The 24,811-nt window shown below is 36.7% G+C and overlaps 1 protein-coding gene across 1 annotated transcript in view; it reads left to right on the forward strand.

Moving 5' to 3' along the window:
- The first annotated feature begins 1,804 nt into the window (after positions 1 to 1,804).
- Positions 1,805 to 24,811, forward strand: part of PCSK2 (proprotein convertase subtilisin/kexin type 2) — a 360,494-nt gene continuing 337,487 nt past the window's right edge. The window contains exon 1 of the mRNA XM_054574083.1: positions 1,805 to 2,275. Within this exon, the coding sequence (XP_054430058.1) occupies positions 2,099 to 2,275 (177 nt within the window). The 5' untranslated portion in view covers positions 1,805 to 2,098. The remainder of the gene's footprint in view (positions 2,276 to 24,811) is intronic.

Raw genomic sequence — 24,811 nt, forward strand, 5'->3', positions numbered from 1 at the left:
AATTCAAATAATAATAATAACAATAACAATAATAATTTCCTAGGCTTTAATCAAAATCTTCAGCAATGCCTACACTTTTATTTGGCAATGATTGAAAGGTCCCTAAGGAAGTCTATATGCCATGTTTGCATACATATATATGCAAATGAGATCTACTCTGAAGACAGTGTACCCTATGGCATTAAATGTATATTTTTACCAATTTAAGGGTGTTTTGTAGATTCTGACTTCATGCTAAAATGAAAAGAAGAAAGTTGTAAATACAGGTAGAGATATGTGTGTGTGCATATGTATGTGTGTGAAATGTGTCAATATAATCTGTATGTGTATGTGTGTATAGCATACACTTAAATCTCTAGGGAAAATATCTCTAACTTCTTTATTATCCAAGTACAGCAGGATTTTGAATTTTAGAGATAAATGATAATCAAGGTGAGTGTACCTACTCTGTAACTCAACATTTGATTTGCTTTAAAACAATCACCCTCATACCCTGGCCAAGGGGCTCAGTTGGCTGGAGCACAGTTCTGTACACAAAAAGGTTGCAGTTAGATCCCAGTTGGGTGTCTTTGAAAGGCAACGGATCTCTCTTTCTCTCTCTCCAATCAATAATAAAATCAATAAACATATCCTTGTGTGAGAATTTTTTTAAAATCACCCTCATTTTGTTGCAGACATTGTGTCTCTGCTTTCTCTGCAGCAGAAAGAAACTTATTGTAAGAAGTTAATAGAATGCGAGTGCATATTTCTTAACTGGGTAACTTAGTTGACCGCCTGAGAGTCTGACTGAATTAGTCAAGTGGTGTCTCAGCTGGGGGACACCCAACTGGAGTCTTGTTTCAGTTCCTGGGATTGGTGGATACACCTCCCCACAGGTGTACTCTCCCTGTCCTTGGGCAACCAATGCCCCCAAATCTGAGGATGCACTTCCAGGCATCTCAGTCCCAGCTCTGGCTCTGTTAAAGGCAGAGCAGCTCAGACCCCTGATGGAGTCTCATTTAATTACAGTTATGGGTAAGGGCAAGCTTTAGTTCCTGCTAGGCTTTGCAGCTGTTTAGTCCCAGATCAACCAGGAGCCCACTAAAATAAATTAAACAAACAAACGAAAGAACGAACGAATGAATGAATGAATAAATAAAAACAAAGCAAGCTCATTCCTGCACTCCTTTCCCCATGAGTCACCTCAAGAAGGCTGCTTTCCCTAATCCTCCCAGGCCCAGGAGGATTTTGCGCCCAGGAAGGGGGCAAAGGTGTTATCCCAAAGTGGAGGGAGGAGGGTTAATATTTGCACTGTTACTGAGAGAAGGGGAGGCAGATACACCGTGATTGTGCATGTGTGTGCATATGGAGAGAGGTTTTGCAAGGAAAAATAAGCAGGAGGCAGAAGAGATGGTGCCCCAGCTCCCCTCGGGGCCTCAGAGAACAACACACGTCGTAATTCCCTTTCCAGAGCCTGACAGATTTCCACAAACAATGACATCACTCGGGCGCCGCCGACCAGACTACAGCTCGGGGGACTTCCCTGGGAGCCAGATGAGCCGGGTGAAGAGATGGAGAAGCTCTCCCGGGTGCTGAAAGTGGCAGGGGCGCGGGCTCACAGCGAGGTGCCCCTCGCTAGCGGAGGCGGACCGCCGGGTCGCGGGCGGGCAGGGGTGGGCCCGGGGTGGCCCAGGGCAGGGCCCGCTGCTTCTCTGGTCCTCATTGGCTGCTGGCGGGCGCACGTCACCAGGCTGGTGCTCTCCTCCCGCCCCAGTAGAACTGGAGCTGAGGAGGAGCTGAAAATGCAGATTTAGCATCAAGCACAAAAATCCACTCGCTCTTTCAGATACGCACAGCTCCTCACATTCGCGCCCCTGCCAGCGAGCCGGGCCGCCTGACCAGACGGATTCCCCGCCAGCCAGATGCTGGAGAATACACACTGACTTGCTGCTTTCCAAACCCCTAATCAGTCTCTTTCCTCATACAAAGATTCCTTTAAAAAACAAGCAAACAAACCAAAAACTATATATATATATTTTTTTTATTTGCATCTTTCCTCTGGGTCCCCTGCTCCACAGCCTGCGCGCCTCCCATCACCACTTTTCACTCCCAAAGAAAGATGAAAGGTGGCTGTGTCTCCCTGTGGAAGGCGGCCGCCGGGCTCCTCTTCTGTGTCATGGTTTTTGCATCTGCCAAGAGACCGGTCTTCACGAATCATTTTCTTGTGGAGTTGCATAAAGGAGGAGAGGAAGAAGCTCGCCAAGTTGCAGCAGAACACGGCTTTGGAGTCCGAAAGGTAAGATCTCCCTTGCATTTCGCATATTGTTTCAAAACGGGGACAGCCCTGCGCAATCTCATTGCAGATTTGCAAGTTTTCTCTCTTTCTCCTGCGATGCAGACATTCTGCCATCAGCTCTTTAACACGACATTGCCTCCAGTGATCTTTCACAGGTTATGTAATTAAAATGCCCTTCAAATTATACTACTAAAGTCATAAAATAATGTATTGCGCTTTGACTTGGCGAAAACAGTATAACACCTTTCAAACAATGCCCTGCTCCAGGGCTCTGTCCGAGGTACCAATCCCAAGTTCTAAAGGGGATGCTTGGGGATAGAGGGATGAGGTCCTGAACATCAGAGAGTGGCTTTGGCTCCTTTGCCAGCGAGATATATATATATATATATATATATATATATATATTATATATATATATATATATATAATCTCCCATCTCCCTTGCTCCCATCTCCAGAGAAAGAGTAGTTTCTGACAAACAGGACTAGAAGCTTGGACATTGCAATTCATCTCCATGCTTTTCGGACCCCGCGCTAGGAGGACTTCCCTCCCTGTGACTTGGGTCCCTGCTCTTTTCCAGAGAAAGCAGCTCCCTGGCTCCAGGAGACTTAAAGACTTGAACTGGTTTTGCTTTCCAAAATCGGGGCAGAACTTCTCGCCCTTGCCTCTGCCCACCACAGCCCACCCCAGAAACGTACTCCTTGTTAACTCTCAAGTTCTCAAGGCAGAACTATAGAAGATGGAACGGTAGATTTTGAGGGGAGTTCCCTGCGGAGAAGTCAGAGTGGCTCTCCTGGTATGTGGGTGGCCAGCTTGGCTTTTCCAGGAGGACACGGGGATCCCCACTGCAAAAAAGTTGGCAGAGTTCAACCGTTTGGGCAGCAGGATGAGTCTCCCAGTCTAAAACTCCAGGGGACTCCTTTGGAGAGTCCAGGGTTCCCATTCCGGGAGGGTAAGGAAGAGGAAAGCACTGGGTGGAGGCTGTAGTTGACCTATTTGCTCTTACTGCGAAATGTTAGCAGGGATCTCAAGTATCCTTAAGGGACCTGACGAGGGGTGAGGTAGAGTGAGCGTGCAAAGAGAAACCGGGGCGAATGGAACCTGGAAAATAGAGGATGCAATTTGGTAACCAAGGAGCCCGGTTGGCGTCTGTGGGTTTCCATTCTGGCCCCATCTCCTTCCTCCTGATCCCAGGAGAGAGGCTCCAGATGAGCGGTGAGAGCTTTCCGTTGTTGCTTTTGCCTCTCAAGGGCAGCGCGAACTGGGACTCCAATCAGGCTCTCTTTCCGGACTTTCCACGCCTCTCGCCTTCTCCCAGCCTCGGCGAGGGTTCCTTCACTTGCCGCAGGCTCTCCCGCCTCTGTAGGGCGTTGGCAGCCGCGACTTCGACCCAAAGTGGGTTTGACAGCGAGTTTGTCAGAGGCCTGGGAGGAGGTGCCAGGTCTGCCATCAGCGCGCGGGCGGGTCTTGCAGAAGAGAACTTGTTGCTCCCGGGAAGCGTAGGTGGAGCAGGGGAGAGACTACGCCAGCAGAGAAAGCAGCCCGTTGTCGTTCTGGCACAAGGCCTGGGGGCTGTTTCAAAAGTGCCACCAACACAATAAGCAAGCAGACCTTCTCCTTTCCCTGCGCCCCTGACAAAATTTGGCAAGATCCAGGAACCAAGCGCCATAAATATAGTAGTGATTATTATTAGCTGACAGTTACAGGGCACCTTCATGTGCTGGAGTCCTTATATACATTCTTATTTAATATTCTCAGCAACTCTTAGGAAGCTAATATTAGTGTTAAGCCCATGGTACTGATAAGAAAACTGGCTCAATAACACCCCCCCCCAAAAAAAAACCCCAAGGATTTAAACCTAGATCTTTCAGAGATGAACTCATGCTCTTTAACCCTAGATCATACCCAACCAAGTGCTCTGTGGGCTTTGGGATACACTGAGAAGTGATGTAACAGCAGTCTCTGGTTCGTGAGTGTAAAGAACAGCAGTTGATGCAGAAAGAGCTGTTACTGTCTACCTACCATGCACCATTTCATAGTGTAGGCAGACATTGCTATCTACCCTCTACTTCCTCTTTTAAAAATATCCCCCTAGGATCTGATCTTAGAAACTTAATCAAATCTAGATGTAGTTGAAGTTGGTAATAGCTTAGTTTATTAACTGTCTAAGAGGGTTACTTTTTTTTTGAATAAAGGTAAAAAACTTGATGAGGGAATACAGTTTTGATAATGGAATTTGAGCAAGAAAGTGTAGAGACATTCTGAACAGGAATGAGTCTGGATCATCTCAAAACACTTTAAAATCTCAGCAAATACATATATTGGGTGAAATCAGATACCTAAATCTCTTTCTCCCCCATTCTTTCTTGGAGAGCAGCCCACTAGCTATGCAGCACAGCCTCAAACCTGCAATTCTGATCTAGGGGAAATGTGCTTTTATAATTGCCACTGCTTTCCTTACCTCTCCATAACCTCTTGGAAGTAGTATCTCTTATCCAAATGATCTTTTCTCTTATTCATATCAAGTAAAAATAAGTCTATAGTTATGTCTGGTGAATCTTTGCAGAATGCTACACCTGTTAAGAATAAGTCTTCTTTTTCTCCCTTGCATCCATGTCCCACCCACTCTTTGAGACTGAGCTTTAAACCTTCCTGATGCTATGGACTACAATGAGCTTTCTTTTCTCCACATTCTTGTGGGACAAAAAGCAAAGCCCACATGACATAACCTAATACAGCCACCACTTCTCCTCTAGTCATTTCATATATGTAAGTAAAAATGGTTGTAAGTATTGCCTTTCCATTTGAAAAGTAAATATTCAGGGATATCTTCTGTATTTCTGGTTTCCTCACCATAGCCAGCATATTACTGGATTTGCGAACCTGTAGGGAAACATCCTTAATTGTGTTTATTACTCCAGGTTTCCCAAACACTGTCCTGTCTTTTCATTATGCTGTACTGTACTTTTGTCAACATTTTTATTTATTTATTTATTTATTTATTTATTTTTTAAATACATTTGTCTCTGCCTCCCCCCCACCACCACTTTCCCTTGCCCCCTCCCTCCATCCCTCCCTCAGCTCTTCCCCTTTGGTTTTGTCCATGAGTCCTTGCTCTATATTCCTTGACTTTCCCCTTCCCCTCCCTTTCCCTACCCCCCTCCCTCCTTCCCTCTTGTCTCTGTTGATTTCTTTTCCTTTCAGTGTTGCTGGTCATATTTTTTATTCATTTTTTATTTTAAACCCTCAATACCTCCTTCTCTTTTCTCTCTCTAACACTTAGTATACCTCCCCACTCCCTGCTGTCCCATCTTCTCCAATACTCAGAGTCAAACTCCAAAGATTCTCAGTAATTATTTATTCACCTAAAAGAAAGGTCAGCTATGCAGACCAGAAGGACCTGCTATTTTATTAACTTACCAGACCTCACAACCTTGTGAAATAGAAATTATTGGCATCATCCCTAAATCTTATATAAGAAACTTAAAGTTTCAAGAAGTTAAGTAATTGCTCCTACCTGGAAAGTGAAAAAAAGTCAGATTTAAATCCAATTTTCTCTACCAAAAATAATTTTCTTTTCTTATCATGCTGCCTTCAAGAAACCTTTCCTCGCTGCCAAGAGCTCTGCCTTTCGGGTACCATTTTACAGTTGTTATTTTTCCTTTCTTTTTTTCTTATTCTTTTTTGTCTAATACTTATTTGGTATTAACATACAATATGGGAAAAAATAGGTTTACAGTTGTTTATATGAAAAATAATGCAATAGTTAATGAATAATAGTACAAGAATAAACTGTGTTTAGCATACTCACAAACAGTAAACCTACTTTTGCCCTACCCGATATGAACGTATGTCATTAACTAATGTGTATTAGTATGTATTTCTTCAGGTAGATCTTAAATCTTCCAAGAGGAGAGACAATATACCATGTATGTCTTTTTGTAGTTCCTATATTTAACACAGTGTCCTGTATATAAGGTATTCAATAAGTATTTGTTGATTATTTTGCAGGACCATATGTGTACTCTTACAAGGCTATGAGAAAACCATTGTTTTATTTCTAAAATGTAATAAAAATACCTTTAACTTTACCCTCTGAAAGGTTCCATGAGACTAAAATTTTCTTTATCATGGCCTGGCCCCAAAAGGTATGTTCAACCAAAGAAGATGCATATGTCTGGGAGAGTAAGTGAATTTACAATAATAACAAAGGTGTTATTCCAAAAAGTACCATAAAATTATCAATATACTACTAAATTTAAATCTCTTGAAAAAGAAAACAAAAAAATTATTAAAGCACTGTGTTGAAAGTTCACCAAAAATCTAATAGGAACTAGGTTAAAATCCAAACAACTCACTATTAGGAGTTTTTGTTTTTATATGTTTCATCTTGTGTTTTATTCAGGTAGTACTGAGGCTAGAGTAATTACACAAGTGTACCTTTATATGTATAAAAGTTTTAAAATTTTTTAATCTAATAATTGTGTTCTTGTGTAATAGAATAATAATTTTGGGTCATTTTAATTTTACTGAAATATAATATATTATAGGAAAGAGCACAGCTTAACAGACTTTTACCAACTGGGCACACATATATGACTAGCACCCAAATAATAAAACAAGATGTTATCAACATTCCATAAGTCCACCTCTTGCTCACTTGGGTAGTTTTTAGTTTTAGGCAATTATAAATATTGCTTCTGTGAATATTGTAGTGTATGTATTTTGGTGAAAACATATATAGCTTTCTTTCTGTTGGGAACATTCTTAGGACTACAATTGTTGAGTCAAGGGGCGTGCATTTTCACCTTTAGGAGACTGTATCAGTGTTCTATTGCTATATAACAAATTACTACAAATATAATGGCCACCCTAAAACCACACAGATTTGTTATTTTATAGTTTTCAGGGATAAGGAATCCAGCACATTTTAGTTGGATCTTCTGTTCAAGACCTCCCAGGCTGAAATCAAGATATTGGTCATTTTGTCCTCATCTAAAGGCACAACTAAAGGAAAATCCACTTCTGAGCATACTCAGATTTTTAGAAGAATTTAACTCTTCATAGCTAGAGAACTGGAATCTTTCTTTCTTTCTTATTTATTTATTTATTTATTTATTCATTTGCTGGCTACTGGACCAGGACCACTCTCAGCTCCTGCAGGTTACTTTCATGACCTTGCCACATGACCTCCTCAATAGGCTTTCTCACGCTCTAACCCTTCAAATCTCTTTCTTGAAGAAGGGCCCAGTCCTTCGTTGGGGTTAACCTAATTAAGGCAAACCCATCCAAGAACATTTCTCTTGATTTTTGATTAAGTCAACTAAACAGATTTGGGACCTTTACTATAGATGACAAATTTGTTCATCTCTGTCATATGATGTGATCTAATCACAGAAGTGAAATCCAACAGATTCACAGTTCTGCCTGCGCTCAAGAGGAGGGGATTTTACAGGCATGTACTCTAGGGTGTGGAACTCTTGGGGCCATCTCAGAATTCTGCCTACCAAAAACAAGCTGACAAACAGTTTCACAAAGTAGTTATGCCAATTCCCACTTCCACCAGCATTGTGTAATGGTTCTGATTGATCCACATTCTCACTGGCATTTCATATTTTATGCTATCTCTTTTCAGTTATTTTGGTGGATGTGTTGTGGTGTCTCATTGTGATTTTTAGCATGCATTATCCTAACAATCACCTGAAGCTGAATTGTCTCTTTGTATGCTTATTGGTAATTTAGATATTCTCCTTTATACAGTATTTTGCTTTAAAATTTTTTCTCTTATGGATCATCTGTCATAATTTTTTATTTGTAGGAGACCTTCACCTCTAATAGATAAGAATTTTCTGTCAGATTATGTGTATTTTAAATATTTATTATCAGCCATTTTATTAAAGTATACTTGAAATACAATATCTTATTAGTTTAAGGTATACAACATAATGATCTGGTATCCATATACCTTATGAAATGATCACCATAAGTCTAATAACCATATGTCATCATACATGGTTACTAAGATATTATTGACTAAATTCCTCATGCTGTACATTACATCCCCATGACATTACTTTATAAGTATAAGGTTATACCTCTTAAACCTTTTCATCTTTTCCAACCATTTTTGTAACCCACCCTCCTCTGACAACCATCAGTTTGTTCTCTTTTGTTCTCTGTTTCTATTTTTTTGTTCTGTTTTTTTTTAGACTCCACATATAAATGAAATCACATGGTATTTGTCTTTCTCCGTCTGACTTATTTCACTTAACATTATACTCTCTAGGTCTATTCATGCTATCACAAATGGTAAGATTTCATTCTTTGTTATAGCTGACTACTTCCATCATGTACATATGTGCATGGGTGTTTTTATGTGTCACATCCTCTTTATCCATTCATCTATTGATAGACACCTAAGTGCTTTATCTCGGCTACCTTAAATAATGTTGTGATGAATATAGGGGTGTATAAATCTTTTCAAATTAGTGTTTTTATTTTCTTCAGATAAATACCCAGAAGTGGAATAGCTGGGTTACATGGTAGTTCTATGGTTAAATATAGAGAATCCTCTATTCTTATAGGTTGCACCAGTTCACAATCAAAATCAACAGTACATAGGGGTTCCTTTTTCTCCATGTCCTTATCAACACTTGTTATTTATCAATTTTTTGATAATAGGCAATCTGACTGGTATGATTTTTATTTGAATTTCCCTGATAATTAATGATTTGAGCATTTTTTTGTCGGTTAGCAATCTGCATTGCTTCTTTGAAGAAATGCCTATTCAGGTCATCTGCCTTTTTTTAATTGGATTGTTTGGGGTTTTTTGATGTTGAATTACATGAATTTTTAATATAATTTTTTATTAACCCTTTATTGAATATGTCATTTGCCAATATCATCTCCTATTCAGTAGGTTATCTTTTTATTCTGTTGATGATTTCCTTCATTGTGTAAAGGTTTTTTAGTTTGATGTAGTTCCATTTGTTTATTTTTGCTTTTGTTGCCCTTGCTCAAGGAGACATATCCAAAAAAAAATTATGGCTAAGACTTTGTTTCTTACATTTACTTCTAGGAGTTTTATTGTTTCAGGTCTTACGTTTATTTTAGGACTTTAATCCATTTTAAGTTTATTTTTGTACATGATGTGGGAAAGTTGTCCTGTTTAATTTTTGTGTGTGTTTATCTGTTCAGTTTTTGTAACTCTATTTATTAAAAAGACTGTGTTTTCTCCATTGTATATTCTTGCTTCCTTTGTTGTAGATTGATTATATAAGTGTAGGTTTATTTCTGGGATCTCTACTCTCTTCCATTGATCTATGTGTCCATTTTTGTGACAGTATCATACTCTTTTGATTATTATCACCTTGTAGTATAGTTTGAAATCAGATAGCATGATACCTCTAAATTTGTTCTTATTTCTCAAAATTGTTTTAGGTATTCAGGCTCTTTTGTGGTTACCTATAAACTTTTGAATTATTTGTTCTAGTTCTGTGAAAAGCCATTGGAATTTTGATGGAGAATTGCATTGAATCTGCAGATTTCTTTGAGTAGCATGGTCATTTTAACAATATTCATCCTTCAGAACCATGAACACGATATAACTTTCATTTATTTGTGACATCTTTAATTTCTTTCATCAGTGTCTTATAGATTTTAGATTTTTCACCTCCTTGGTTAAGTTTATTCCTAGGTATTTTATTCTTTTTGATGTAACTGTAAATGGATTGTTCTCTTAATTTGTCTAATAATTTGTTATTAGTGCACAGTAATGAAACAAATTTCTGTATATTAAATTGTATTCTGCAATTTTACTGAATTCGCTTATTACTTCTAATGGGTTTTTTATGGAGTCTTTAGGGTTTTCTATATATAATATCATGTCATTGACAAATGGTGACAATTTGTCTTTTTTTTAATTTAGATACTTTTATTTCCTTTTTTCCTTGACTGCTGTGGCTAGGAATTTCAGTGCTATGTTGAATAAGGTGCTAAAAGTGAGCATTCTTGTCTTGTTTTTGATCTTAGAAAAACTGACAACTTTTCACCATTAAGTATGATGTTACGTTTGGGTTTGTCATACATGACCTTTGTTATGATGAGGTATAAACCCTCTATACCCACTTTGTTAAGAGTTTCTATCATATAAAAAGATTTTAAATTTTGTCAAATTGTTTTCATATATGCTTAAGTGATTTTATAATTTCCATCTTTTGTTTGATTAATGTGATGCTGATTGATTTGCAGATATCAAACCATCTTTTGCATCCCTGGAATATATCTCAGTTGACCATGGTATATGATCCTTTTAATGCATTGTTGAATTTGACCTGTTTATATTTTGTTGAAAATATGTATATCTATGTTCATTAGGAATATTGGCCTGTAGTTTTTTTAAAACTCATTTTTGGTAGTATCTGGTTTTGGTATTAGGGAAATATTGGGTTTAAAGAATAACTTTGGAAGTGTTCCTTCCTCTTTCATTTTTTGGGACGGTTTGAAAAGGATACATATTACTTTTTTGTTAAATGTTTGGTAAAATTTATCTGTAAGCCATCTGGTTCTGGGCATTTGTTTATTGGTAGTTTTGTTAGTATTATTACTATTATTACTGATTTAATTTTGTTACTAGTAATCAGATTGTCCAGATTTTCTGTTTCTTTCTGGTTTGATCTTGGAAGATTATATGTTTCTAGAAATGTATCCATTTCTTCTAGGTTGTCAAATTTGTTGACATAATTGTTTGTATGCTGTATCTTATGATCCCTTGTATTTCTGTGGTGTTGGTTATCACTTCTCCTTTTTCGTTTCTGATTTTATTTGTTTGGGCCATCTCTTTTTATTCTTGATAAGTCTGGCTAAAGGTTTGTTTATTTTGTTTATATTTTCAAAGAATTAGCTTTTAGCTTTATTGATCTTTCTTCTTCTTGTTGTTTTGTCTGTATTTCATTTATCTCTGCTCTTATCTTTATTAGTTTCTTCCTTTATTAACTTTGGGCTTTATTTGTTTTTATTATCTAGTTTCTTCAGGTATAAAGTTAAAATATTTGAGATTTTTCTTGTTTCTTGAGGTATTCCTGTATAAGCTTCCCTCTTAGAACTGCTTTTGTTGCATACCATAAATTTTGCAAAGCTATGTTTCTATTTTCATTTGTCTCTCTATTTTCTTTGATTCATTTGTTAACCCATTGGTTGTTTAGTAGCATGTTGTTTAGTCTTCATGTGCTTGTGTTTTTTATAGTCTTCTTGTAGTTGGTTTCTAGTTTCATACTCTTGTGGTCAGGAAAGAAGTTTGTTGTGACTTCAAACTTTTTAGATTTACTGAGATTTCTTTGGTGGCCTAATGTGATCTATGCTAGGAAATGTTCTACATGCAGTTGAAAAGAATGTGTGGCCTGCAGTTTTTGTATAAAATATTCTGAATAAATCTCTTAAGTCCTTTGATCTAATGAGTCATTTAATGTCAATGTTTCCTTATTATTTTTCTTTCTAAATGATCTATTCATTGTTGTGAATTGAGTGTTAAAGTCCCCCAGTAATACTAGGTAATATCTCAATAATACCTCAGTAATAAAAATACTATTATTATATTTCTGACATTTTCTACTCTTATTGTCCATTACTATTTGCTTTATATATTTAGGTACTCCTATGTGGATGCATATTTATGACTATTTCTTGGGTTGGCCCTTTTATCATTATGTAATTCCCTTTCATGTCTCTTTTTTAAAGTCTGTATTTTATTTTATTTTTTTAAAGATTTTATTTTATTTTTTTAGAGGGGATGGGAGGGAGAATGGGAGGGAGAGAAACATCAATGTGTGGTTGCCTCTCACATGCCCCCTGCTGGTAGTAACCTGGCCCACAACTGAAGCACATGTCCTAGACTGGGAATTGAACCGGCAACACTTTTGTTCACAGGCCAGCACTCAGTCCACTGAGCCGCACCAACCAGGGCTTTATAATCTTATTTTTAAAGTCTATTTTGTCTGATATGAATATTGCTACCTCATTTTTTCATTTTTATTTGCATTAAATATCTTTTTCCATCATCTCACTGTCAGTTATTCTGTGTCTTTCCATCTGGTGTTAATCTCTTGTAGGAAACATACAGATGAAACCTGTTTTTTTAATCTATTTAGCCACCTTATTTGATTAAGTTAAATTCATCAGAGTGACATTGGTTAATAAAATTATGTGGGTTTCAAGTGTACAATTCTATAGTATATCATCTGTATATTGCATTGTGAGCCTACCATGCAAAGTCAGGTGTTCTTTCATCACCATGTATTTGCCCTCCTTCACCATTTACTACCCACCATACCCTTCCCTCTGATAGCCACCATAGTGTTGTCCATCTCTATGAGTTTTTGTCTCTTTCCATTCTCATTTCTTCATTTATTGCTTTCAGTTTTATACCACCAAATGAGTTAAATCACATGGTTCTTGACATTTTCTGTCTTACATTTTTTAACATAATATTCTCAGGATCCCCCATGTTGTTGTAAATGGAAATATTAAATCTTATGGCTAAATAGTATATGTATATACCACATCTTCTATATCCAATCATCTATCAAAGGACACTTTGATTGTTTCCATGTCTTGACTACTGTGAATAATGCTGCAATGAACATAAGGGTGTATATATCTTTGCAAATAAATATTTTCAAAAGTTTTATGTAGACTCCTAGAAGAGAGGTTGCTGAGTCATTTCATAACTCTATTCTTAATTTTTAAGGAGCTGTACTAGTTTATATTTCCACCAACAGTGAATGAGGGATCCTTTTTCTCTACAACCTCTCCAATGTTTGTGAAATTGATCAAAGACTTAAATATAAGACCTGAAACAGTAAATTACACAAAAGAAAACATAACCACTAAACTTATGGACCTTGACCTCAGAGAGGATTCTGTGAATGTGATCCCAAAGGCAAGAAAAGTAAAAGACAAAATAAATGAATGGAACTATATCAAATTAAAATGCTTCTGCACAGCAAAAGAAACCACACACACAAAAAAAAACTGAATAGGAGAATGTATTTGCAAACAACAGCTCCAACCAGGCATTAATATCCAAAGTATATAAAGAACTAAAAAAAATCAACATAAAACAATCTAATTAGAAATTGGAAGAGGACCTGAACAAACACTTCTTCTGAAAAGACATAAAAATGGCCAAGAGACATATGAAAAGGTGCTCAATTTTACTAGTTATTAAAGAAATGCAAATCAAAACTACAATAATATACTACCTACACCTGTTAAAATGGTTATTATCAATAACACCCTCTGCTTTTGATTGGATCATTTAGTCCCCTTACATTTAAAGTAGCTATAGATAAATATGTGCTTATTGTCATTTTGTTCATTGTTTTCTGGTTATTTTTGTAGATTTTCTCTGCTCTTTTATTTTTCCTTTGGTTTCCTACCTTATGGTTTCCAGGAGGTTTTTCTATTATTTCTGAGTTTTGTCTGTCTGTGTTTTTTTGTATGTCTTGTAGGTTTTTGGTTTGTGATTACTGTGAGGTTTATCTCTATCTCTATCTATCTGTATTTCTTATCTATCTCTATCGATCTCTATCTGTACCTAATATCAGCCTATTTTAAGCTTATGCATTTGTAAACAAAGAACAAACTGACAGTGACCAGAGGGGGAAGAAGGAGGGGGATCAGCAAGGAAAGAAGGGGAAGAGCCTAGTTAAAAAACAAGTATAAATGACCCATGGATATGGACAACAGGGTGAGGGTTGACTGTGGGAGCAGTGGTGGGTGGGTCAGGGGATAGTAATGGAGGAAAACTGGGGAGACTGGAATAAAATAGCAATAAAAAAATTAAAAATTTTAAAAAATAAAGAATTCCAAATGCATTCTATATGTATTTCATTATTACTCTTACCTTCCAAAAATTGATGTCATATTTAAGATCCTTTTTGTGTGTGTATCCCCTAACTCTTTATTGTAACTATAGTTGATTTTGCTACTTTTGTCATTTAGCTTTCATCCTAGCTTTGTAATTGGTGAATCTGTCTTTACTATACATTTGCTTTTACATGAGATTTTTTCTTTCATATATCTTCTTGGTTCTGGTTATGGCTTTTTCTTTTTCACTTAAAGAAGAGCCTTAAACATTTGTTGTAAAGCCAGTTGAATGGCAATGAATTCCTTTAGTGTTTGCTTGTTGGGAAGGCTTTTAATCTTTCCTTCAATTATGAATGATAACCTTACCAAGTAGAGTATTCAAGGTTGTAGTTCATTCCTTTCAGTATTTTAAATAAAACCTTCCACTCTTAGGCTAGAGATGCCTAAAGAGAGGTTGAGGAGAAGGCTTTGGGGAGAGAATTGAGAGAGTAGCCAGCGGGATCTCAGTGCTGACTCATCCCCCATGTGGCCAGCAGCCATCATGCTCAGGCAGAGACCACTGCCCTGAGCGGCAGCAGCATCAGAGGACCCAATAGCCCTGTCCCAAGCTGGGATTCCGCCCCATCCTAGGCTGTCTACACCGCCTGCTGAGTGCAGAGTGACAACAACAGATAGTAGATCCCTGGCTAAAGGGGACACAGAGTGGTCTGGAGACACTTGAGGAGAGACTGGAGACCGAGGCTTTGGGGAGAGAAGGAGAGACTAGCTGGCAGGATCCCGGTACTGACTCCTCCCCCATATGGCAGCAACCATCTTGCTCAAGCAGTGACCACTCTCCTGAGCAGCAGCAGCATGAGAGGACCCAATAACCCCATCGTGAGGAGGGACTCCCCCCATCCCTGACCTGTCTAGGCCGGCCTGTTGAGTACAGAGTGACTAGATTAACAGCTGAAGGGAAGAGCCAAAGACAGTAGATTCCTGCAAGTCTCGAACAAACTGCCTAAGGTCAGACAGGGTCATCATCTGACATCATCAGAGGCAGATCCAGAAAGAAAAAACTGTTGTCTCCTACCTTAGAAGTTCACACCACGAAATCAGGAAATCAAGATAGATCAATTGAAGAAGCAGAGGCAAAAATGAAGAGTCTCGCAAGTAATGGGAAGAAAAAAAAACACCCCCCACTTGAAGGGAAAGGAGGAATCCCCACAAAGAGAACTAAATGAAATAAAAGCAAGTAAATTATCAGATACTCAGTTCCAAAAAACAGTTCTAAAGAAGCTCAATGACCTTAGTGAGTTCAAAGAGAATTACCAAAAACTACTGGGAAACTATGAGGAACTTACTGCAAACTATGTCAGCATGAAAAAGGATGTAGAAACTATCAATAAGTGGCAAAAGGAAATAAAGAATACAATTTCTGAATTGAAGAACACAGTAGTAGAAGGAATCAAAAGCAGGCTAGATGAAGCAGATGATCTAATCAGTGAGCTGGAGGACAGGTAAAAAAAAGCTCCCAGAAAGAGCAAGAAAAAAAAAAAAAGACTAAAAAAGAAGAGGAATTCAGGGAAATGCAGGACAACCTGAAACATAATAACATCCATATAATAGGGATACCAGAAAGAAAAGAAGATGGGGAAGGATAGAGAACCTGCTTGAAAAAGTAATGATGGAAAACTTCCCAAATTGGAGGAGAGAAAAAGTCACACACGTCCAGGGAGCACAGAGGGTCCCACTCAAGAGGAATCCAATGAGGCCCACTCCAAGACACATCATCATTAAAATGGCAAATAGCAAAGACAGAGAATCCTAAAGGCAGCAAGGGAGAAAGACATAGTAACATTTAAGGGAGGCCCCTATACAGCAAGCAGATGACTGTTCAACAGAAACATTGCAAGCCAGAAGGGAGTGGCAAGAAATATTCCAAGTAATGAAAAGCAAAGGCCTACAACCAAGACTGCTCTATCCAGCAAGGCTCTCAATTAAAATGGAAAGCAAAATAAGGAGTTTCCCAGACAAAAGAAAACTAAAAGAATATACATCCACCAAACCAGCACTGCAAAATATGCTAAAGGGACTGAAGATGAAGATGAAGAAAAAGAATCTATGAATACCCATTCCTTTCACAGTCGCCATTACTTGATATTACCAATATTTTTAATACTTATTAATCTGATTGTGACAATGATGTGTTATTTTAATTGTTTCTTTTTTATTCGTTGAAACTAAACCTGTTTTTGTATATCTCTTGCTTATTTTAATTATTTTTAAAAAGAACTTTAAATGACTTTTTGGTATTCTTTATCCATTTATTGATTAAAGGTTTGTAGAATTTTTTTTCTCTAAAGAAAAGCACAAAAAGTATTACCCTTTTTAGATGTGTTCCAAATACTTTCTCATGTTTTTACTTGTCCTTTAACTTTTTTATGTGTATATTACTATATGTATTAATTATTTATAACACAGTCTTAAATGTTTAATATAGTCATATTGTCAATATTTTACTCCATAGCTTCCGGGTTTGAATATTTTACTTCAGGGTAATAAAAATATTAGTTTGAAATTTCTCCTAAACTCCTTAGATTCTGCATATTGATTTTTAACTCACCTGAATATTTCTTGTATAACATGTGAAATAGGGCTCTATATTTGTTTTATTTCACGTAATAGTGGTTCATGTAACTTCTTTGTTGAATAAACATTATTTTACCCATTGATTTGAAATATCAATTTAATCTTTTATTTCAATGTTAGGCAGATATATACATTTGTTTCTAGAATGCTTATTTATATTTCATTGATCTACTTGATTATTTCTGTGCTGGTGTCAAGTTGTTTTAATTGCTGAGACTTTATAATGGTTTTAAATTTTTTAATATTTTATAATTGACTTTGACATTTAAAAATAAATAAAACGAATCTGCATTTAAGAAAGAAAGAAAGAAAGAAAGAAAGAAAGAAAGAAAGAAAGAAAGAAAGAAAGAAAGAAAGAAAGAAAGATGGCTCTCCTACCATTTGCGACAACATGGATGGAACTGGAGAATATTAAGTGAAATAAGCCAGTTGGTGAAAGACAAATGCCATATTATTTCACCTATAAGTGGAATCTATTCAACAAAATAAACTAATGAACAAAATAAACCACAGGCATGAAAACAGGGAGCAGACTAAAAGTGACCAGTGGGGATGGGGAAAGAGGACAATGGTGTAAAGAAAGGGAAGGGACTAGACAAAGAACATGTATGAATGACCTATGGCCATGGACAACAGAGTGGGAATTAACTGTGGGAGTGGGGAGGCGGTGGTATGGGAGGAGGAGGGCAAAGGGGGAAAATTGAGACAACTCTAATAGAATAGACATGATTTAAAAAATTTAAAATAAATAAATAAATTTTTAAAAAAGAATCAACCCTAAAAGAATAATAAATAAATATCCCTTGGGGGGAAAATGAAATAAAATAAAACCTTCCACTCTTCTCGTCTTCATTTTCTGCTGAGAAATCAGCTCATAGCCTTATGGGGGGGGGGGGGGTTCCCCTTGTATGTGACTAGTTGTTTTTCTCTTGCTGCCCTCAAGATTCTCTCTTTATCTTTAATTTTTGCCTTTTAATTGTAATATGTCTTGGTGTGTATCTTTTTTGTTCATCTTTTTTGGAACTGTGCTTTCTGGACCCAGATATCTGTTTCCTCCCCCTGTTATGAAATTTTTCAGCCATTATCCTTTTAAATAATTTTCTGCTCCTTTCTATCTTCTTTTTCTGGGACACATATAATGCAAATATTACTAATTTCAATGTTTCCCAGAGATCCCTTACACTATTTGTATTTTTTTAATTCTTTTTTTATTTGCTGTTTTATTATTTTGTCTTCCAGATTGATAATGCATTTAAACATATCATCTAATTTGATGTTTATTCACTCTAATATGTTCTTAATTTCAGCTGTTGTATTATTTATCTCAGATTTTGTTCTTTTATTCTTCTTTTTGTTAAAGGTTTCATTGTGTTTATGTTTTTCTCCCAAGGTAAGGATCTTTATGACCATTACTTTGAATTATTTATAACACAAGTTACTTATCTTCATTTCATTGGGGTTTTTCTGAGTTTTTATCTTACTCTTTTATTTAGAACATACTCCATTATCTCCTCATTTTGTTTGACTTTTTGTGTTTATTTCCATGAGTTAAATGGAAAAGGCGACCTTTCCCAGTTGTGAAGTAGTGGTGTCATGCTTAAGCAACCTCCTTGTAGGCTGCGTATTCTGGATGATTTGGCAGGTCTGCTGGATCTGGAGCAGGTGCATGCATTGCTGGGGCTGCCGTGACAAGTCAACTGACTGGAGCTATGATGGGTACTGGCTGAGCTTTCCCAGGGCTCATGGTACTGCTGTCAGCCTGGTGGGCCAGCTGGCTGAATTTGGGATCACACATGAGTCTGGTATGCTTGGCTGGCCAGCTGGCTGCAACAGGACCTGGAGTGAGCTTCGGTAGCCTGGGGCTCATGGCACCAGAGGGGCACCCTGTTAGGCCATCTGGTTGGAGCATACACCAGATGAGGTGAACCAAAACACATTACATTTTGGAGGCCTTGCAAGCCAATTAGACCACTTAGACTGAATGTCTTCCCATGCAATCTCAGGCTGGCTAGAGTGCTTGATCAAAGTTCTAACCCATACTTTCTATGTGGAGGATTCACATAAACAATTGTACTTGCTGGTGCTTCCAATCCTAGAAATTTCTTCTCATTCCCCATCCATTTGGTAAATGCTTTAGGGTTAGTAAATGGATTTCCTTCATGAATAGTCTAGGTGCTCTTTAAACAGGGTTCTTTTTGGTTTTTTCTTTTGTTTGTTTGTTTTTTGCTGTGTCACAGGTCAAACAAGTTTGTGCATAAACCCATCAGTGATATCACTCCCCATTAGGGTAAATTCCCTGTAATCCCTCTCTCATTTGTTGTGCAGAAGCTATTCAATCAGTTCTCAGTTTCTCAGGAAGAATTGTTGTTTGGTGTGCCTATGGGAAAAGATGAGTTTAGAGTCTTCCTTCACTGCCATCAAGAACCCCTCCAACCTATTCTCACACTGTTTATGGTGTCCTAATATTCCAACAATGTTAAATCCAGATTTTATAATTTTATCTCAATTTATCATGCAGTCGGTTGTCAGTAAAAGATTTCTCTACCTGGATTCCCCCACACTGTGTCCCATACTTCTCTAGATCAAGACTAACATGGGTTGGACAGGGGGAAGGGATATAGATTTAATCCTATCTAAGGATTAATTCCAAAAGGATTCTTATCTAAGAATCCCTCAAATCACAGTTTTTCTGGGACTGTGAGACTTAATACCATGGTATCCAAAGTAAAAGAGCCCAAACCTTACTTCCCCAACATGGTTGTCATGAATTCCTTTTGCATTCAATAAATTAATACATTATGCTTTAGGCCAAGTCCAAGCCCATTCCTCAAGCCTTCTCTGGTTGACCTAGACCAGCATATTTTATATCTCTTTGGAATTTTCAATGCATTTAATATGTTTCTTTCCCTTAACACTTGTAATATTTGTTACATCACTCACTATACCCAATACTTCTGTTATGGTTGAAGAAAACCAGGAATAGTAATGTTGAAAGGTAAACATGAAGAATTGAAGTTAGATAGTGCTGGAAATTTGGCTAGGTTATAAAAAAAGTCCCTCAAAGGCTCATTTTCATTTGAGATGGGTAATAAAATATAGTGGTTATGAAAAATAAATATCCCAGTACATGTAACATTCTGGACAAAGTGGGAATGCATAGAATAGGAAAAAACTATTAATGGTAGCAGCAGTAATAATAAGGTAAATGCATAGGCACATTTGTTTTTATTCAGAAAGGCAATGTGTGTTGTGCTTTCTCAGGAATGACAATTGATTAAATGAAGAATAGACATTCAGCCCAGTGACAGCCCTTCCATGAGTTAGTAATGGTCCATGAGATGACCTGACTGAAATAATTTAGAATTTAGAATCTAACTCACAATAGGCCATGGTAATTATCCTAACCAATCATATTGGCTTCCTTAGCAAGTTTCAGTTACTAATTTCTAGAGAGAGTAGAATGGACTCTAGTTCCCAAGAGAGAGCCATCCAGGCAATGGATGAGGCAGATATTTCAATTTCATCTGAGTTTTTAATAACTTCCCAGCTCTACTACCCAGCAAAAAAAAATTTTTAAAGGATCTGTGACAGAGGCTGAAAGCTAATAGCCAAACTAATTTCCTCTTCTACATAATTCACAGAAAGACCACATTTCCAACCTGCTTTGCAGATACATGTGACCATATGATAATTCTAGCCAAAGTAAACAATTGATTTGCACCTCTTCCTGCTTGATACATAAAAGCTTCCTACAGATTGATTCTCTATAGTTTTTTTCTTTTCTGAGGTTTGATGTGAGTAAGAACAGTAAATTTGGGGCTAAATGAAAAACATAGCAGAGTTGCAGTATGAAATGAGCCCAATTCCCTGATTTCTGACTTAGAAGAACTTACATGAATGAGAAATTAAACTGCTATTATATTAAGACAATGAAATTCAGGAGTTTGTCTTTGGAACAACCCACATTACCCTACCCAATATACTGTCAATAAATACTCATTTTCTTAAGTAGCTAGAGTAAGTCTCCAAACCTTGTAACCCAACCAAGCCAAGTCACAATAAGAATATTTAAATTATTTATGAGAGCCTGTATATTTACATCTCACAATGTCAACCAGTGTTTCAGGTCTTAGTGATTTGTCTTCTCTAACAAGAATATAAAATCCATTCAATACTTTTTTCCTCCCATTGATTGTCAATATGCCCTACTCATAATAGTTTCTTGTTATGTGCTTCTTGACTAACAAACACATTTGGATCACAAGATGTTGATTTGTCTATCAACTCAGAAAGAAGCCACTTGAAGAACTAGTTTTTAAGACACCATCCCTTAAGTATTCATTTATTTATAAGCAGCAATTTAGCTAGGAAATAAAGCAGGTAACAACCAGCAAACCAATGACATGTAGAATCCTGTGTTCCTAAAATTCACAACTTAGAAATTATTGGTGGTAGACTAGATGAATTCTTTAAGCAGAAAAAATTGTCTGCAGTTAAACCTTGATCAAAATACAAAATAAATGAAAAACAACATCCCTTTTTCTCAAGTGAATGAACATATCTAGACATCAATTTCTATTTCAAAAGGTATAATTAGCTGTAGATCATAATGCTATAGTACATCAGTGAGTGATGTTATACTTAAGTTTTCAATAATTATACTGGAGTTGGAAAAAGTAGATTTAGAGTTATGAGTGCATGAAACACAGAATTTATTATTGTACTTATTTATTAATTATTGCATTATTTATTATTATTGTCAATGTGCATTTTCCCACCCTTGTATATTCAGCTGTAACTGTTCAAAGAAGTCAGATTTTAAAATAAAACAAAACTTGAAGTTCAAACATTTTCTTCCCCAGTGACTTCATTTTACCTTTGAGCTCAGAGAAAAATACTATATAAATTTGTGGATTATTATTTGAAAATCAAATAATCTCAAGACAGTTCAAAAACAGGAGTTAAAGCTTGACTTTCTTTACTAACATGTATTTGTTAAAGCTAAAGTCCATTATTAACTGGCTAAAATCTACTAAGGAACCAAGAAATCACTTCTGAATTAACACTTTTATAAAAAATGTAATTGTTGCACATTACAGGATAGAAGGTTTCTACATGAGATATATTTGGTTGGCCAAAAAGTTAATATTCTTTTTTCAGCAAAATGAAAGACAAATTTTCACTTTTACCAATAACTTTATTGGTTTGAATATTTTGAATATGTTAGCTATCTCCCACATGGTCTAATATTGATTCTTCTCAATTAATGTCTCAATTTGATCACTATCAACTTCAACTGATCTATCTGACTGTGGAACATCACCAGCAAGAAATCTCCAGCATGAAGCTTTGCAAACCACTTTTGGCACAATCAATCACAGCACCTTCTCCATGCACCACACAAATCTTTTTTTTTGCATTTTAGATGTTTTTACCTTTCATGAAGTAAAGCATGATATGCAAAAATGTTCCTTATTTTCTTCCATCTTCAACATGAAAATGGATAAGAAATATTCACCGATTTTGATATTTTTAAAAAATTCATGCTGCTATGAAAGCTGTCACAATACAATCTAATAAAACTGTTTCAAATAAACTTAAAGACAACTAAGCGCTATTAGAGCCATCTTATGGCGGGGGGGGGATGAATGAACATTTTGGCCACCCCAATATGTAAAAAGCAATAAACTCTTGACAATTATGACCCTAAAGCTAATTTGGCCATGACTCTTTGAATAATAGAATTATGTGCTGAGATCTTTGATGAAAATAAAAGAATATAGCAACCTCTGAAGTTGAAAATGAAACAATGACACAAACTTAATTTTCTGACATAAAATGAAATAGATTTAAGAATGTTATAGGATGTGTTGTTTATTAAAAATATGACAAAAACATGAAGAAAAGTGTAGTATCCTGGGTGGCTCTTTATGTGTAACTGACTCCCGTGTATATACATTTCTCTCAGGTTTTCCTAACTAGGTTCTCTTAATGCTCACTATTTATTAAATTAGAAAAGGTTCAAACAAGGGAGAGAGATATATAAAACCATTTATTTGGGGAAATCAAGAACATGAAAACAATAACTTAGCTTTAAAGTATTTGCAACATGTTGTAATGTCATTAGAGTAAATAGTTCCAACCAGGGATACTTGGGTTTCACAGTTCGAAGGTTTTAATATAAGCTGAGGGAAATAACTTTGTCTTGCTTTCAACATAAACACAGTGCTTGGCAAAACTAAATCTACAGTGACTATTCCTGAATGAATGATCTAATTTATTTAGGTATCAAATTTCTTAGACAGTCAAGTATCTTTCCTTTTTTTATTTTTATTTTTTTTACTGTTCAAGTAGAGTCGTCTCCACTTTCCCAGCACCACTTTCCCCTGTCCCATCTAACACCACCTCACACCCTCAACACTTCTCCTCTTTGGCTTTTCCCATGGGTCCTCTCTATGTGTTTCTCAATGACTTTTCCCCTTCTCTCTCCCATTATCCACCACCTCCTGCCCCTCTGGTTACTGTCAGTTTGTTTTTTACGTCAATGTCATTGGTTATATTTTGCATGCTTGTTTGTTTTGTTGATTAGGATCCACTTATAGGTATTTGTCTTTCACCCCCTGTCTTATTTCACTTAGTATAATGCTCTCCAGTTGCATCCATGCTGTTGCAAAGGGTAGTAACTCCCTCTTGCTTTCTGCTGCATAGTATTCCATTGTGTAAATGTACCATAGTTTTTTGATGCACTCATTTACTGTTGGGCAATTAGATTGCCTCCAGCACTTGGTTATTGTAAATTGTGTTGCTGTGAACATTGGGGTTCATAGGTGGTTTTGAATTAGTGTTTTGGGATTTTTAGGGTATAATTCTAGCAGTGTAATGGCTGGGTCAAAAGGCCATTCCATTTTTGGATTTCTGAGGAAATTCCAAACTGTTTTCCACAGTGGCTGCACCAGTCTGCATTCCCATCAACAATGTACTAGGGTTCCCTTTTCTCCACAACTTTGACAGCACCCATTGTTTGGTGATTTGTTTATGATGGCCATTCTCATTGATGTGAAGTTATATCTCATTGTGGTTTTAATTTGCATTTCTCTGATGGCTAGTGATGTTGAACATCCTTTCATATGTCTCTGGGCCCTGTTTATGTCCTCCTTGCAGAAGTGTCTGTTCAGGTCCTCTGCCCATTTTTTAATTGGATTCTTTGTCTTCCTGGAGTGGAGTTGTGTGAGTTGTTTATATATTTCGGAGATCAAACCCCTGTCTGAGGTATCATTGGCAAATATATTTTCCCATATGGTGGGTTCCCTTTTCATTTTGCTGATGTTTTCTTTAGTCATGCAAAAGCGTCTTATTTTGATGAAGTTCCATTTGTTTATTCTTTCCTTTATGTCTTTTGCCCTAGGGGACATATCAGGGAAAATATCACTGCATGGGATATATGAGAGTTTCCTGCCTATGTTCTCCCCTAGGACTTTTATGGTGTCATACTTACATTTAAGTCTTTTATCCGTCTTGAGTTTATTTTTTTTGTATGGTGTAAGTTGGTGGTCAAATTTCAATTTTTTGCAAGTAATTCTCCTGTTCTGCCAACATTATTTGTTAAAGAAGCTATTTTTACTCCATTTTATGCTTCTGCTCCCTTTGTCAAAATTAATTGACAGTATAGACATGGGTTTATTTCTGGGCTCTTTATTCTGTTCCATTGATCTCTGTGTCCGTTCTTATGCAAATACGACTGTTTTGATTACAGTGGCCTTGCAAGATAATGTAATGTCAGGTATTGTGATCCCTCCTACTTTGTTTTTCTTTCTAAAGCTTGCTGAGGGTATTCAGGGTCTCTTATGGTTCCGTATACATTTTTTAAATGTCTGTTTTATGTCCCTGAAATACATCGTTGATATTTTAATAGGGACTGCACTGAATCTATAAATTGCTTTGGGTAGTATGGACATTTTGATGAGGTTAACTCTTCCAATCCATGAACACAGTGTATGCTTCCATTTATTTGTGTCTTCCTTAATTTCTTTCTTCAGTGTT

The sequence above is a fragment of the Pteronotus mesoamericanus genome, unplaced genomic scaffold, assembly GCF_021234165.1.
Source record: "Pteronotus mesoamericanus isolate MK-2021 breed Mesoamerican mustached bat unplaced genomic scaffold, CSHL_Meso_final contig_25, whole genome shotgun sequence".
In the NCBI taxonomy this organism is placed as follows: domain Eukaryota; kingdom Metazoa; phylum Chordata; class Mammalia; order Chiroptera; family Mormoopidae; genus Pteronotus; species Pteronotus mesoamericanus.